Here is a 17,924-nt window from a genome sequence, read left to right as displayed (position 1 = left end):
GTCTTTCAACTATAGTGCCATATTTAAAATCTATACTTTTAGTTTTAGAGCTCATCCCACACGAGAAAAATGTCTGAGCGAACAATATCACTTCCAACAACAAAAAATTCATCTTGGAAACCTGCAACGAGAAAAATATATGTAATTACTCCTGTATTAAGAAGAAAACTTTTAACATACAAATAAAAATCTTTCCCTCACTTCTTTCCCTCTTATTTTAATTTCTTATGTGAGCCAATGGTACGATTCTCTCATCAGTGGGTTGGGATACGTTTTGAACTCTAAACCTATTGGCCGTTAATGTATCCAAAATGTTAAATGGGCCTTCAAACTTAGGTGTTAGTTTATAATTGAGTCCTTTACGTACATTTACCTGTATGTATACATTATCACCCACTGTATATGTTTTAGTTGGCTTCGCTATTTTATCATGATTCCTTTTCATTATGATTTGTGATTCTTCTAAATTCTTTCGAAGGATATCAAAACGACTTTTGCTTGCATTTATACATTCTTTTAAAGGATTTGATAGATTAGTTGTAGGCGTTAATACATGGAAAGGCGTTCTAACTGGGGTACCATACAATGCTTCGTGCGGTGACATTTTAATTGATATATGATATGAATGATTCAGAGTACTCAGTACCGCAGGTATTGCAATATCCCAGTTGGGGTCTGATCCCCCTAGTGTTACTCTTAATATATTTAAAACCTTCCTGTTTGCTCTTTCCACTAGCCCATTCGACTCTGGGTGATATATCATGGTATTTATTTTCTTTATGCTAAGGAATTCACACAATGAGGTAAGAAAGTGATTTTTAAATTCTCCACCCGAGTCTGAGATTATCATGTGTGGAATTCCATGTTTACAAATGTAACACTCGTAAAACTTCCTATCACATTCAATCGTAGTTTTAGTTTTAAGCGCTATTAGTTCTGTATATCGAGTTAAAGCATCTACAATTACTAAGAGGTGCTTATTTCCTTTGTCTGACTCGTAAAATCCTGTTAACAAATTTAAATGTATTCTTTCAAAGGGTTGATTAGGCACGGGATAAGCCCCTAAGCTGACAGGTGTTTTCGTATGCCCTTTGTTTTCCTGACGTGTGCGACAATTAGCTATGTGTTTTTTTATATCTGTAAGCATCGTAAGCCAATAAAACAATGATTTGGCTTTCTGTGACATTAATGAGAACCCCGGGTGTCCATGCAATGGATTTGCATGCTACCAATTCAGGACAGTGGAAATAAGTGAGATTGGTACAACTACCTGGTCGTTAGTTACATGTGGTGTATTGCGGATTTTCCTTGTCACGATCCTACACAGAATATTGTCCTTGATTATATAATTCTGCTGCTTATACTTTATATATTCCTTTTCCTTATGATTGCCTTTCAAAGAATTTATAATTTTTTCTAATTTCTGATCTTTTCTTTGCTCAGTCTGTAATAATTCAGTGCTCCATCCCAAATCTTCTTGTTCAGATATCGTTTTAACAATTGGCATGGATGTTGATATATCTATTAATTCAGCTAAAGGCTCCGTACAAGATGACACGGGGTTACGTGATAATGCATCAGCAATGATATTGGCTTTCCCTGGTAAATACCCGATTCTCGCGCCAAAGTCTTGAATGATCAAATGCCACCGAGTTCGTTTGGGGCTGTGGTTGAAACCTTTAAAGATTTCGGTTAGTGGTTTATGATCAGTAAGAACCTTAACGGGATAACCGTATATTATGAACTTAAAATGCACTAGTGAATTAACAATAGCTAGCCCTTCCTTGTCTATTACTGCATACTTACTTTCGGAAGTTCTTAGTTTTCAAGAATAAAAAGCTATCGGGAAAATTTGTTTATCATATTGTTGAAGCAATACCCCACCTACTCCTAAGTCTGAGGCGTCTGTTGCAATGAAGAATTCCTTACCGAAGTCAGGAAATTTTAAGATAGGAGAACTACACAGTTCATCTTTCAAGGTATTAAATGCCTGTTGATGCTGCTCAGACCATATGAAATCTACGCCCTTCTTCGTAGGATCAGTTAAGGGAGCGGCTATTATTGAATAATTGCGTATAAAACGCCTGTAATATCCACTACAACCCAGAAATTGCTGTATTCCCTTGACATTAGTAGGTATGGGAAAGTTACGGATAGCCGACACCTTATCATGGACTACTTTAAGACCTTGGCTTGACACCATAAAACCAAAATATATCAATTTTGTTTTGAAAAATTCAGACTTACTAATCTTTACCCTTAAGTTATGTTGTCTTAGTCTCTGTAGTACTAGTTCTAATTTACGTAGATGTTCTTCTAAGGTGTTGGAAAAGATTACAAGGTCGTCCATATAGGCATGCAATATATCCCCTAACAAGTCTCCAAACACTATGTTAATCATTCTTGTAAATGTTATGGGAGCACAACGTAAACCAAACGGCATCCGTAAAAATTCATAATGTCTCCTGGCTGTGCTGAAGGCTGTGTATGGGATACTATCTTCTTCTAATGATATCTGGTGAAAGCCTTTAAGTAAGTCCAAACTGGTAAAATATTTATTTTGACCTAACAAAGACAAAATATCGTCAGTACATGGCACTGGGAATCGATCAGGGATCGTCTCCTTGTTTAGACGACGGAAGTCTACGCAGATACGCCATGTTCGATCTTTTTTCGGTACAACTATTATTGGAAAATTATAAGGGCTGTTCGATTTCCTAATGACTCCTTCTTCTAGCATTTTACCTACTTCATCATTTATTTCATTCTGGAATTTCATAGGGAGTCTGTACGAGAGTACATAGATAATTTTCTGCTTGTCCTTTAACCTTATTTGATGCTCGATCACATCTGTTTTTCCTAAGGATCCATCCATAGTGGAAAAAACATCATGATACAGTATTCAGTTAAAATTCCAAAAATTTTCTGCTGAATATCTTCGTCTTGAATGTCTTTATTGATTTTATTTTTAATAAATTGCAAAAGGGATTCATTCGCAACTGATTGAGCGTGATTGATTTCAGCAACGGTAAGAATACGATGTTTATAAACTTCTACATCCAAGATATGTTGATTTTTGTGAATTACTAAAGTGGTATTTAAATGATTACAGACTTCAATATTACATTGTTGATGTGAGCCTACTGTATAAATAGCTTGTGTGACAGACAATCCGTTAGTTTTCAAAGTGTCGGAAAGGATTAATATTTCAGATCCCGGTAATGTTTTCTTTACTTGCACTATTAAATTCGAAGGTACGTTTGGCTCGATAGATTGCGTGCAAGATGATATTACGGGTGAACGAGAATTCTGCTGGGTCGCGTATATTATTTCTTTATTAGTGAGACAAGTTATTGGTTCTTCAACGTACGTTACGGTTACATTTGTCGTCTCCTTTTTATCCAAAACTGATTTTAAGGTATTAGAAAACTTATAGAATTTTCCTTTGATATACATGCCGTGCTTGGCAGGGGCTAAGATAATGTTTTGATTGCCCATAGATGGGTATCCTATAATTACAGCTGGATACATATCAATGTTTTGTTCAACAACAAATGTATCGGCAAACGTGCGCTTACCGACCTTGAACTGAACATGAGTTACACCTATTACATTTAATTCATTATTTCCTATACCCGAGAATCTCACTCCGGATTTTTCTATCGGAAAGTTCGAAAACAACAAATGATGTGTCCTCAAATCCATGATATTACGTGGACTACCAGAGTCAAAAAATAACGTGAAGGATTTGTGTTCTAAATTTACAGCATATAATGTTGGTCGTAACTCATTTTGGCTTATTATTGTATGAATTCGTTGCAAATCTACGAGAGCATGCACTGATTTACTTAATTCGGCCGTGTGTTTCATAGGAAAATCTATTGCCTCACTATGATCTGATAAAACATTAAATTGATTATTCAATACTACTGATGTTGACATGAATGACCTTGACCCAACATCACTCTCTTCCCCACTGGAGTTAATTATGTGGTATTTGCTTTGCTCTGCACATTCTGAAAATTAGTCTGACCTTGCGAGGTCTGGTTTTACGACCCAGGCTCAGCGTTATTCGAAGAACTGTTTGTTTGTTTGGGATTCTGAACTACATTGACGTTTGGCTGTTTCTTCTTATTATTAAAATGAGGATTTTTCTTTTTATTTCCATATGGAACTGACTGTGGAATTGACTGTGTATTTCTAGGATTCTGTTGTGTCTTACGCGAGTAGCACTGACTATATGAATGAGTCGAACTATTATGTATCGAACAGAATTTCGTTCTGCAGTCCGCGATCAAGTGACCTTGACGTTTGCAATTATAACACGTCATTCCCGCAACTTGACTATTATTAACTACATTTACTTGTGGCTTTGTTTCATTTTTTGCAAAAACTTGAGTTAACACGGGATCAAGGTCAGGACACTTAGACATGTGTTTCTTTATCTGTTTATATACATCCAATTCCGTACTTGCAGGCGTTAACTTTTTATCAAAACACCGCAGTAAAGCTTCAGGCAACATAAGTGTCATGCAAGTTGAATACATTAATTGTAAAAAATCTTTCACGGAGATGTTATTTCTAGTAACCCAAGTGGAATTACCTAAAATATCTTGATATTCATTAAGCCTATCGGCTATAAGAGCTGCTCTCTCAATAACATTAAGCCGAGTCATAGTGGCTTGATTAAGTGTATTTCTTAACGTTAATACTACATCCAAGGCTTCTTCACCCCCATAGACCGCGCGTAACCTAACTTTGAAATCATCCCAGGTAACTGCTTCTTGAAATGAAACACCTCTTAAATACGCACTCGCATCCCCCTTAGAAAAATCTATAAAACTTTTAGCTTCTTGTAATTGTACGAAAGGGTCTACGATTTGTTTGACATTTAAATGGGTATCGACGGATGAAATCCATGACTTCACATTTTGAGGCAAGAACCCATTAACCCGACCCTGAAAAGGAAGGATTGCGGATCTAGCATTTACAAGCGTCACAATCGGGAGGGGGTTAACCTGTCCTGCTGTTGCGTTACTTGGTCCAGGGGCTGGGCTCACAGGGGGCGTCATGTTTACGGTTTTTTTTTTCCTATCTCTTCGACCCCTTGAAATTCTATCAAAATATCTATATGAATACAGACGTCCACTGCGTAAACGCATAAGCACTAAATGATGAAAATTATAACAAAATTCCCCCAAACAATGATACTAATACAAAGATATTTCCCGAGAATTTCTGAAAGAAAACGGAACACAAAGATATTTCCCGAGAATTTCTGAAAGAAAACGGAACACAAAGATATTTCCCGAGAATTTCTGAAAGAAAACGGAATTAGCACAACGAGAGAAAAAAATTCTAGATGAGAATTCGGAGTTTAACGCAGTTTCCTTTAATGAAAGGAAGTAGAAGATTAGCAAACAACTCACCCCAGTAATAATGGACTAACGACTCGTGATAACTACACCTCACTGCTCAATACTGAAATGAATAAGAAAATGTACTTAGCTTATATGGTGTTGTGTGATGTCGTCATTTCCTCTCTCTCTCTTGATGTTTGGGTGAATTTATTCGGTCTGATTTCCTCTCTCTCTCTTGATGTTTGGGTGAATTTATTCGGTCTGATTTCCTCTCTCTCTCTTGATGTTTGGGTGAATGTTTTTGGTCCGATTTCCGTTGAATGTAGTGCTTCCTGGATATGTTTTGTAAGCGTTGAACGTCAGTCCTTGGTTTTCTTAGGATGTTGATTGAAGATCCAGTTCATCAGTTTGTATGTATAACATTCATTAAATGTTTAATTCTTCGATGGACTATGATACTTAGTCAAAATTGTAGATTCATTACTGTTGATTTCTTGAAGATCTTTCTCTGGTTTTTAGAGTTTTATTCGCTGGTTCTTGAAGATCTTTCACTGGTTCTTAGAGTTTTTATTCGCTGGTTCTTGAAGATATTTCTCTGATTCTTAGAGTTTTACCGCTGGTTCTTGAAGATTTTTCTCTGATTCTTAGAGATTTACCGCTGCCACCATTTATTAGTGTGCTACTGTTGTTAACACACATTAAGTATGTTAGTTGGTATGTTACATCTTCAAGTAAAGTCAGGTAATGTAACTTTAAAATGGGTTATTCTTTAAAAACAACAGTGTTAACATCTCCATCACAGGAGTATAGCTGGTTTGGTCGGATGACCATTCCATATGATGTATTGATAAGAACTGGCTAAAATATCGATATCACAGATATCGTATAGTCAGTTATCTCAGCATTTAAACACATAATGTAAAGTTAACATTAGTATAGGAAGACACCTGCATCCGGTGGCGACACAACTCTTTCTCACAGTTCGTATTTGTGTTTATTCTTTATAAAAATGTTACATTGCTGAGATATGGTATTCGCATCCTCCTATGATCTGACTACAGCACTTCTCACACTAGCTTCTACTTCACAATGACCTATTACGTCATGTGTTTTAAACATGTAATATATGATTATTACATAAATACTCCATTTTTAAACATTTAAACTTACCCGCTGGTTATATAATAAAAGCTTTATGCTTCTGTCCGGCAGAAATTCAAAACTCGCAGCAATCGCATAGATATGCCAGGTACAGTATACTCTAGCGCCACCACGGAGCTAGGTCGAACTATCCCTCCTAGTATCAGAGTTCCCTCTGCCGCCATACTGGCTACATAGAAATGGAATTTGCTTGTTTAACCTGGATTTTAGCAGTACCTTGGTGATGCAATCTTGTTAAGGGTTTGAGCATTCACTAATTGGGTGTTTGATTGATATTTTATCACTGTTATAGTGTAAAAGGTAAGATTGGAAATTTTTCAACCTATTTTTTAACTAACGAAAGCATATGGCGATAGGTAAACATCTCACCTCATCGATGACGTCACAGTCATTTGACATAAGCTTGAGTATGACTTGCATTTTCTTTCTTTTGCTACAAAGAATGATAAGTTAATACTATCTTACAAAATATTTAGTTATATAAAATAAAAGGATTATGTTATTTTAAGAAAATTTTTGTCATTTTGGTATGCTTTCTCTGGATAATCTTCGATCTGTTTTAAAGACTATCTAGCGTTCATGTTTATTTATGCCATGCAGTCCTCAGTCTATCGTTACAGTAATACTCTTTGTATCGATATTTATGAAAATACATTTTTCTTTAAAAACTAAGTTTTTAAATTATATTAGATAAAAGGAATATGTCATTTTCCAATTATATTGGTCCTTTTATTATTTTTTCTTTAACTAATCTGTTTACAAAGATTAAAGAGAATTAGCGATCAGTTAATTTTTGTACGGTGTAGTATTCATGACAATTGATATAGTCTCACGATTCTTTGGATCGTTGTTTACTTGTTCGTTTTTGGAATACAAAATTTATTCGTATAATATTTATAAATGTGACTTTGTCTTTTATTGGAACCCCTTGATATTAAGGGTTGATTTAAATATATATAGATATATTCTTTATTCCTATATCTATTCATGTAATATGTTATATGTTAATATTTTATATTAAATATTTTGTTACATTTTATACGGGATTCAGTGACTATTGCATTCCCATTCAAACCCTTAACAGAATAGTAAGTTCTCCATCTACGGGCGTGTATACTTTTGGTTTTTTACCAAAGAGTCAAAAATGCAAATTTTTAGTGCTAAATTAGTGCAGTGAATTTTATTCAATACAGTGGAGGGTGCTTCTGTTCGGACCTGTTGTTATCCTAGCCTTAGACCTCTTTCAAGCTCCCGGACCCATGGGAGAAGTTTAAGTCGAGCGGCAAAGGGAAGCGAGAGGGTTAGCTTGGCGCTTACCGTCTTATAAGACCTGAGCAGAAGTCCCCTCGAGCGTTTTATGTTGACGATCCCCAGAACGTTCGCCCTGGCCGTAGGTAAGGCGAGGTAAAAGTGTTTTCTAACTTTTACCGATATCGCGCATCAGGGGCGAAGCTGAAAACAAAATGAAAATCATTCTTGACAGGAAATGAGCATTTAATGTTCTTACCTCTTAAAAAGAGCTGAACTTGATGGCGCGTGTCAAGCAGCTGAGCATGATGGCGCTCGCCAGGTGGCTTAGCATGGCGCCTCGCGTCAAGCTGAACGTGACCCTTGGGGCTAAGCTGAGCATGTCGCCTCACACCAAGCTTAACGTGACGCCTCGTGCCAAGCTGAGCGTGACAACAACAGAGCGTTGGTCATCTAGCTTTCACTAGACGCGATCGGCATAGCTCCGAGTGTCTGAATCGTGAGCGTTTTTTAATCACAAGCGTTATTATTCTGAAAGTCACGTGGCGCCGAGCGTCAAGAGCTTGCATTACATCAAGTAGAACTTGATGTCCACATGACCATGAGCGTCTAGCGTTGGAACTTTGTTACGCCAGGCGCTATATTAAGAAATAAATATTAACTAGAAAGATATTATGTTCTCAGACCAAGGCCTGCTTGAACTAATTCTTGGTTGGGAGAGCTAGAATTAAACCTCTAAAGTATTGAGGCAGAATTCAGAACCTTAAGGAGTTGACTCCTAGGAAACAAGACATCTCTACCTAGTTTAGAGACTTGTAGGAGGAAGGGAGTGACTTTCAGAAACTCATGAGAGTTTTCTGAAGTTTCCATTTTATTTTTGTACCTGCTACTCCTCGTTCCGCCTTTATAGTTTTTCGCTAAGGAAGACGGCAAAGGAGTCTCTGTTTATTATTTTATTATTATTACTAGCCAAGCTACAACCCTAGTTGGAAAAGCAATATGCTATAAGCCTAAGGGCTCCAATAGGGAAAGATGGCTTAGTAAGGAGAGGAAATAAGGAAATAAATAAATGATGAAAATAAATTAACATTAAATCATTCTGAGAAAAGTAACAAAGTCAAAAGACAGTGCTGATAGAGCAGTGCTTTAGCGCGTCCTCAATGCAGCATAAAGAACCTAACTGCAGATGTTGGGGCAACAGCAGGAAGTGCATTAGGGCTTTTGTAAGAGAAGGCAGTGCCCCGTTATTTGCTGTATACAGCCTGTCAGGATGTCAGTTGGCAAAGCTTTAGTTCAGACTGATAAGGATCTTGTTCCTGAGTCTGGTGTTACGGTACAGGCACCGCCGCTTCCGCCAGACTGTTTTCCTTCTGCTGAAATGCAGAGCGTGATGTAAGCAATGAGGAAGGCGAGTTCGCGATCAAAGTTTTCTACACCGATGTCACCTAATGTTGATCCTAGTTGGACTATGCTGCTGGCATGAAGCAACGGCTCTCATCTTTTATGCAGTCTTATCAGCCTGCTGTTAGCAAAGCGTTGGTTTGTCATGATTCTTTTCAGGACGCGTTGTCGCACAGGCGGCCTACCAACAAGCTTATTTTGAACAGTGTGATAAGGCTTCTATATCCCATTGAGTGTCTTCTCTTGATACCAGACATCAAATGGCCAAGCATGTCATAGAGCGTTTACCTTCCAAGCGCGGCGACGATCGCTAGGCAGCTAAGCGCGACATTGGGCGTCAAGCTGAACGTGACATCGGGGGTCAAGCTGAACGTAACGTCGAGCAACAAGCTTGTGACGTCAAACGTCAAACAAACCGTGACATCCAACGTCAGTCTCATACTGTTCAAGCTACGTCCAGAGGACAAAACCTCTCTATGGAGACTCATAAGACTTTGCTTGCAGCAGTAAAAAAGGTCCACTGGATGATATCTTTAGATCTCCAGGATGCTTACTTCTACTTCCTCATCCATCCGAACTTCAAGCTACCGGAAGGTTCGTGTATGGGAGGAAGTTGTCCAGTTTTGAGTTCTTTGTTTCGGGCTAAGCACCACCCCTCAAATAGAGGGTGTGTCTGTAACGACATATCGTTGTGTCCTATCCTTAGACCTCTGGAAAGAAGTATTCCAGTTTTGGGGCCTTAGGCTTCGGACTCACCACCGCCCTTCTAGTCTTCACAAAGATCATGATGAATGTGGCAAGCATGCTCCACTCGAGAGATCAGAGCCTCCTTGTACTTGGACGATTGGCTACTAAGAGCCCCCTCACTCAATCGCTGTCTGGAGGATTTGCATCTGACAATGAGTCTGTCAGAGGAGCTAGGACTTCTGGTGAATTTAGAGAAATCTCAATTGATCCCTTCACAGAAGATCCTTTATTTGGGGATGGAGATTCACAGTCTGACTTTTCAGGTTTTTTCCATCACTTGCAAGAATACAGCTAGCTCTCCTAAGGCTTTGTGCCTTTCTAAAGAAGGAATTTTGTTCAGTGAGGGAGTGGATGAGTCTCCTGGGAACCCTCTCCACTAGAACAATTTGTATGTCTGAGGAAACTAGATTTACGACCCCTTCAGTTCCATCTCAATTACCATTGGAGCAAAGAGGACAGCCTCGACAAGGAGAGCATTCCTCTTAAGGAACCAATAAAAGAGTGCCTTCGTTGGTGGAACAACATAAATAGGCTCCAGGAAGGTCTCTCTTTGGAACAAAAGAGCCCAGACCTTGTGTTGTTTTCCGACGCCTCGGACTCGGGGTGGGGAGCAACACTAGGAAAGTCAGAGATTTCAGGTCTGTGGACAAAATAACAGCAAAGTCTCTACATCAATCCAAAGGAGCTGCTAGCAGTCCTGTTGGCTCTCAAGGGTTTCGAGAAGCTAGTACAGTACTGAACAAAGTAATACAAATCAATGCAGACAATACCACAGCTTTGGCCTACATAGCGAAACAAGGGGGAACGCATTCGAGGCCTCTTTACGAGATAGCAAAAACTCTTCTCGTTTGGGCACATCAAAGAAAGATATCCCTGTTGACAAGATTCATTCAAGGGGAAAAAAAATGTGAGGGCAGACAGCCTCAGCAGGAGGAATCAAGTTCTCCCCACAGAGTGGACACTGCATCTAGATGTATGCAAGAAACTTTGGCGGATTTGGGGCCGCCCTCTCATAGATCTATTCGCAACTTCAAAAACCAGAAGACTAGAGAATTGTTGCTCCCCAGTTCCGGATCTCAAAGCGTCACACATAGACGCGTTCCTGATGGACTGGTCACACCTAGATGTGTACGCTTTCCCTCCATTCAAAGTACTACAAAAGTTTGTGTCTCACGAGGGAACCAGATTGACGTTAATAGCCCCCTTCTGGCCGTCAAGAGGTTGGTTCACAGAGGTACTGGAATGGATGGTGGATGTTCCGAGAGGCTTGCCATTGAGAATAGATCTTCTCAGACAACCCCACTTGGCAAGAAACCATCTAAACCTCCAAGCTCTACGTCTGTCTGCCTTCAGACTATCGAAAAACTCGCAAGATCTAGAGGATTTTCGAAGGAAGCAGCCAAGGCTATTGCTAGAGCAAGAAGAACTTCTACTATCAGGGTGTACCAATCCAAGTGGAAAGTTTGTAGAGCATGGGATAAAGCTAACTCAGTTTCTTCATCCTATACCTCTATAGCTCAAATTGCCAATTTCTTTTTAGAGCTTAGAAGAAGGCACAATTTCTCCTCCTCAACCATTAAAGGGTACAGGAGTATGTTAGCAGCGGTCTTCAGGCATAGACGTTTAGACCTCTCGAATAACAACGACCTTCAGGATCTCCTTAGATCCTTTGAAACTTCCAAAAAACGTCAACAGGATTCACCAGCCTGGAATTTAGACGTGGTTTTAAAATTTCTTATGAGTGACAGATTCGAACCTTTGAACTCTGCTTCTTTTAAAGATCTGCCTTTAAAGACTTTATTTTTTGTAAGCTTAGCAACAGCTAAAAGGGTCAGTGAAGTTCATGCTTTTAGCAAAAACATTGGCTTTAGAAACGGCAAAGCTATATGCTCCCTGCAGTTTGAATTTCTAGCCAAGAACGAACGTCCTTCTCACCCATAGCCAAAATCTTTTGAAATTGCTAACCTCTCATATTTGGTGGGTGAGGAGCTAGAGAAGGTTCTTTGTCCTGTTAGAGCACTAAGGTTCTATTTAGACAGGACTAAAGGTTTAAGAGGCAATTCAGAAACTCTTTGGTGTGCAGTCAAAAAGCCTGCTTTTCCTATGTCTAAAAATGCCTTATCATATTTTATAAGAGACTTGATTAAAGAAGCTCACGCGCACTGTGGTGAAGCAGACCTTAAGCTCCTGAAAGTTAAGACTCATGAAGTTAGAGCTGCGGCAACTTCTATAGCTTTTAAACAAAATCGTTCTCTGCAAAGTATGATGAATACAACGTTTTGGAGAAGTAATCTGTATTTGCATCACTTTATTTAAAACATGTCCAGACTCTTTATGAGGACTGCTACACTTTGGGTCCATTCGTAGCAGCGAATTCAGTAGTAGGTGAAGGATCTACCACTACACTCCCTTAATCCCTAGTACCCTTTTCCCCTCTTGGAACTTGTATATATTTTTATGATTGGAGGAAATTGTTAGACAATCTTCCGCAATCTTTGACTTAGTCAGGTAGTCATTAGTTCCTTGAGAGTGCCCGGAACAAGGGTATTAGTTGAGGTCCTGTCAGCATAGAGGTTATTCACCGTTTTACAGCTCCTAGAGTTCTTCAGCCCCCTGGGTGGATCGCTGGTTCTCAAAGGACAGCAGACTTATTAATGCAGAGAACCATTGAAGTCAGGTTCCTTAATAGGTACGAACCCGTAAGCTAGTTTTGTTTTAAACTCTCAAGTGAAATTCCATTAATGTTGCTGTCTCTGACCCGCCACCAAGGGTGTCAATCAGCTATTATTATATAACCAGCGGGTAAGTTTAAATGTTTAAGAATGATATTTTCATAATAGAATAAATTTTTTAACATACTTACCCACTGGTTATATAACTTTAAATCCCCCCGTTTCTCCCCTCTAGAGACCTATGGGCATGGAAAATCTGATACTGGGAGGGATAGTTCGACCTAGCTCCGTGGTGGCGCTAGTCTATACCTGGCATATCTATGCGATTGCTGAGTTTTTAATTTCTGCCGGACAGAAGCATAAAGCTATTATTATATAACCAGCGAGTAAGTATGTTCAAAAATTTATTTTATTATGAAAATATAATTTTTTTTTCATGCAATTAAAAACAATTAGACTGAATGCTTTTCCTAAAAGTAAATTTGCATTACAAGCTTTGTTCATCAATTCTTGGCCTGTTTAGTGCTTCCGTTCTGGCCAAACTGTCTGAACTTTTATTTTCATGAACATCTGCAGCTACAGCACCAAAGGAGAAATTATGAGTGTCATCTATCACTTGTACAGTAGAGGAAAAAAGGCAAAAAAAAAAACCTTGGGATTTTACAGAAAACAGAATTCAAGCTTGGACCCGTTGGAAATGGATATGGCACATAAGTCGCACTTGGCTGGGTCCCTAATTAAAAGCTACAACTCCATCAAGAAAAAGGTAGCAAATGGTGATAACTATTATTCAAATGATGTTACGCAGTTGTTTTTTGCCTAAGCATTTGCTACCTTTTCACTACTTGATCTTTTACTTATAAGTTTTTGCTAAGCAAATGTTAGGTTTTTATTTATCAGGCCAAATAGAATGTTCCAGTATTAGCCAATAATTTTACAAATACACATAAGATTTGCTCAATTTTAATTTTCTTATAGATTCTTAACACTTTGCTTCCAGGCAGAGAATTGTCCCTGAGTTTTGGCAGCATTTCAAAACTTACAACAATCAAAAACAGGACAAAGATGAGGAAACATCCGAAGGCAGCGTTGAAGTCATGTCACTTGTGGCATCTGCAGTCAGTGAGCTTTATGATGGTGCCGTCTCATTTTTGCCCCTCATTCACAGGTAAGGTCACTCATTACAATGAACTTTTCAATATTTAACTTAGCCGGTGATTATAATAGCTGCAACTCTGTTGCTCGACAGAAAACTCTAAGGTAAAATTTGCCAGCGATCGCTACACAGGTTGCGGGTGTGCCCAACAGCGCCATCTGTCGTCCAGATACCCAGTACTCAATGTAAACAAAGAACTCAATTTTCTCTCTGTCGTGCTACCGACAAGACGTGCTTATTCGCTGTTGCTAAACTGGATTTGTTTTCACAACTAATTGGTGAAGTACACTATTCTAGTTTTGAGCTTTCGCTGTGCAGGCTTTCTCTTCGCAATTCCTTGAACTCTTTTTGATTACGGATTCTTTGTTGATGACTTTTTGATAGTTTTTGAATTCCCCTTTGACCAATTCAAAATGGCTGACCCTTCACAAGTCCCAAAATTTAGGAAGTGCAATGCTAGGGACTGTTCAAGGCGTCTTCCGAAGGCCTCTATCGACCCTCACACTGTTTGTTCCAATTGTCGGGATAAAACCTGTCAATTGGAAGATCGATGTGAGGAGTGCGTTGGGCTTTCGGAATTCGATTTTATCGAATTCCAAAAGTATACACGTAGGCTAGAGAGAGATAGAGTTAGGAGAAGTTCCTCTCGTTCTATTGACATTTCCTCTCCTCATGCCCCACAACCTATTCCTTCCCCTGTAGTGGTTGCTCCTAATCCCCCTTCTGGCACTCAGGAACCTTCGATGGCTGATATGATGCGTGCCATCCAAGCTCTGGGTGAGAGAGTTGAGTCCCTGGCTAGTGACCGTAATCAGCTCATGGCGGATGTGAAGGAGCTGAAGTGTAAAAGTGCAGTGGGAAGTGTTAAAGTGAGTGATAGTGTTGTGGATAGTGTTGCGCTTGAGGGTTCGTCTGTTCGTTCCTGTCGTCCTCCTAGTCCGGGACCTCTTGCAAGCTCCCAAGTCCAGGGGAGAAGCAATGTCATACGACAAATGGGTTCGAGAGGCTTTAATCAGCGAACAGACGTTCCCTCCGTGGTATCGGGCGTATCTACCCAAGATCGCCCCTGCCTAACAAAGACGAGAGAGCCCATTTATACCTCGTCTTCGGAAGGTGTTTCTCGCAAGAAACCATGGACCAAGGTCTCACGACCGTTAAAGCGCAAGTCGGTCCCTTCCGCGCAAGTCCAACGGCCCAGCTGTAGCCACTGGGTCAGTTCGGACTCGCTGCAGTCATCCGATGACTGCTCACCTCCTAAGAGAGGCAAAGCGGTACCGCTTCAGACAGTTACACCGTCTGTCGCCGCACCTGCTCCTGTAGACCCTAAGTGGTCTTTACTGTAAGACATGCAGTCTCAACTAACGTCGCTTATGCAGGACTTTCGTGCGGAGAAGGTTGCTGCCGCACCAGCTAGTGCAGCTCCTTGCCTACAACCACCCACACGCTCGGTTGTGCGTCCTGGGTACGCTGAGGTAACCTTCTCACGCACTCCAGTTGAGAGAGTTCCGCCACCCATGCGTTCCAGTGTGATCTGCCAGCCGCATGTTGACGTTCAGCGACGCACGGAGGTATCCGTTGACGTTCGTGAGGTTCAACAACCGTCAAAGTTGTTTTGTTTTGACGCGGTGCGTCAACCTCCGCAACCCAGTGTGGTTGCCACTGCTCACCCACATCAGTCTAGACAGTCTGGAGTAGACGCTGTGCGTCCCCGCGCTGCTATGGTTGTTGCCAGCTCACAGACTGGGCAACAGTTCCATGACGTTGCGTCTGGCTCAGTCACGCATGCACCCGTGCGACCGGACTCAGCTAACCAGCCGTTACCCACTCCGTTGCCGCTTCCTCCTCAATACTCGGATGAGGGACTTTCTGATGATGATGGTGCTGCACACGTAGATGAACCGCATTCAGAACTGGACGAGCCTAAGTCTACGCAACCCTCTTTGGACTTTAGGAAAGTTTTGGCCCTGTTCAAAGAGATGTTTCCGGACCAGTTTGTGTCTATGGCTCCGCGCTCTCCTCCGTCAGAGTTTGTGTTAGGCATGCCGTCAACCACTCCTGCCTTTACTAGACTCGTCCTCGCTTGCTCGTCCAAGAGAGCTTTACGAGTGATAGGAGAATGGCTGCAGTCCAAAAAGAGTTTAGGGAAGACAGCCTTTACGTTTCCCCCTGCTAGACTCTCTTCTAGATCGAGCGTCTGGTATGCCACGGGAGAAGTTCTCGGCTTGGGAGTTCCTGCCTCTGCCCAGGGCGACTTCTCAAGTCATGTAGACTCTCCCCGCCGCCTAGCCATGAGACGCTCAAAGATATGTTGGTCATCTTCGGACCTGGACCACCTTTTGAAAGGTATATTTAGAGCCTTCGAGGTTTTTAACTTTTTAGACTGGTGTCTAGGAGCTCTAAGCAGAAAGATCTCTCCGACAGAGAAGGAGACTTCCTTGCTCATCATGTCCTGCATGGACAAGGCCGTACGTGATGGGTCTAATGAGCTTGCTGCATCTTTTGTGTCCGGAGTCCTTAAGAAGCGTGAGAACCTATGCTCATTCCTTTCAGCTGGAGTTACACCATGCCAGAGATCCGAACTTCTGTTTGCTCCTCTTTCCAAGTGCCTTTTTCCAGAGGACCTGATTAAGGAGATTGCCGCTTATTTGATACAGAAGGATACTCACGATCTTGTTGCGTCCTCTGCTCGCAAAGCCACCCCTTTGCCTACCTTGTCAGCTAGACCAAGGATGGACACTCCAGCGTCCCGTTTTATTCCGCCCTTTCGTGGCAGAGCCTCCAGCAGAGGAGGTGCTCGTGCCGAAGGGAGACGTGGAAAGAAGAAAGGAACCAAGTCCTTTAAGGGCAGAGTCTGACTGCCAGCTTCTTCAGACAGCAGTGGGAGCCAGACTCAAGAACTTCTGGCAGACCTGGGAAAAGAGAGGCGCAGATGCACAATCTGTGAAGTTGCTCAGAGAGGGGTACAAGATCCCGTTTGTACGAAAACCCCCTCTAGCAACGTCTCCCATCGATCTCTCTCCCAGGTACAGAGAGGAAGACAAGAGACGAGCATTGAAACAGGAAGTGTCTCTCTTACTAGAGAAGGGAGCGGTAGTCAAAGTCCTGGACCATCAAACCCCGGGATTCTACAACCGTCTCTTCTTGGTGTCAAAGAAGACAGGAGGGTGGAGGCCGGTGCTAGACGTCAGTGCGCTGAATGTCTTTGTCACAAAGCAGACGTTCTCCATGGAGACCACAAAGTCGGTTCTAGCAGCAGTCAGAAGGGAAGACTGGATGGTCTCGTTAGACCTAAGGGACGCCTACTTCCACGTCCCCATCCACCCGGACTCCCAACCTTTTCTGAGATTCGTTTTCGAAAAGGTTGTCTACCAGTTTCAAGCCCTGTGCTTTGGCCTAAGCACAGCTCCTCTTGTGTTTACGAGGCTGATGAGGAATGTAGCCAAATTCCTTCATTTAGCGGACATCCGAGCCTCCCTCTATTTGGACGACTGGCTTCTCAGAGCTTCTTCCAGTCGTCGCTGTCTGAAGGATCTAAAGTGGACTCTAGATCTGACCAAGGAATTGGGTCTCCTTGTCAATATGGAAAAGTCACAAGTGGTCCCATCCCAAACTATTGTATATTTAGGGATGGAGATTCACAGTCTAGCTTTTCGGGCTTTTCCGTCGGCCCCCAGAACAAGCCAAGCCCAGTTATGCATCCAGAACATGCTGAAGAAGGAACGATGTTCAGTCAGGAAGTGGATGAGTCTGATAGGGACGCTATCATCCCTGGAACAGTTCGTGTCATTAGGAAGACTACACCTCCGTCCTCTTCAATATCACCTAGCATTTCACTGGAAAAAGGACAAGACGCTAGAAGCGGTCTCGATCCCCATTTCCGAGAAGATGAAGTCTTGCCTGACATGGTGGAAGGACAGTATCAGCCTCAGAGAGGGTCTGCCCCTGGCTGTTCAGACTCCCAACCACGTTCTCTTCTCGGACGCATCGGACGTAGGCTGGGGCGCGACATTAGACGGTCGGGAATGCTCGGGAATATGGAACTCGAGTCAAAGGACAATGCATATCAACTGCAAGGAGCTACTGGCAGTACATCTGGCCTTGAAAAGCTTCAAGTCTCTCCTTCAAGGCAAAGTGGTGGAGGTGAACTCGGACAACACCACGGCTTTGGCGTACATCTCC

At 41.4% G+C, this 17,924-nt stretch overlaps 1 protein-coding gene across 1 annotated transcript in view; it reads left to right on the top strand.

Annotated features, from left to right (window-relative positions):
- The window catches only part of LOC137659063 (anaphase-promoting complex subunit 2-like), a 200,081-nt gene that overhangs the window by 57,208 nt on the left and 124,949 nt on the right, over positions 1-17,924 (top strand). Inside the window, exon 3 of the mRNA XM_068394153.1 lies at positions 13,590-13,757. Within this exon, the coding sequence (XP_068250254.1) occupies positions 13,590-13,757 (168 nt within the window). The remainder of the gene's footprint in view (positions 1-13,589; positions 13,758-17,924) is intronic.

This window comes from Palaemon carinicauda, chromosome 19, assembly GCF_036898095.1.
Source record: "Palaemon carinicauda isolate YSFRI2023 chromosome 19, ASM3689809v2, whole genome shotgun sequence".
NCBI lineage: Eukaryota > Metazoa > Arthropoda > Malacostraca > Decapoda > Palaemonidae > Palaemon > Palaemon carinicauda.
The sequence above is the reverse complement of the archived record's forward strand: the minus strand, read 5'-3'. Positions and strand labels throughout refer to the sequence as shown.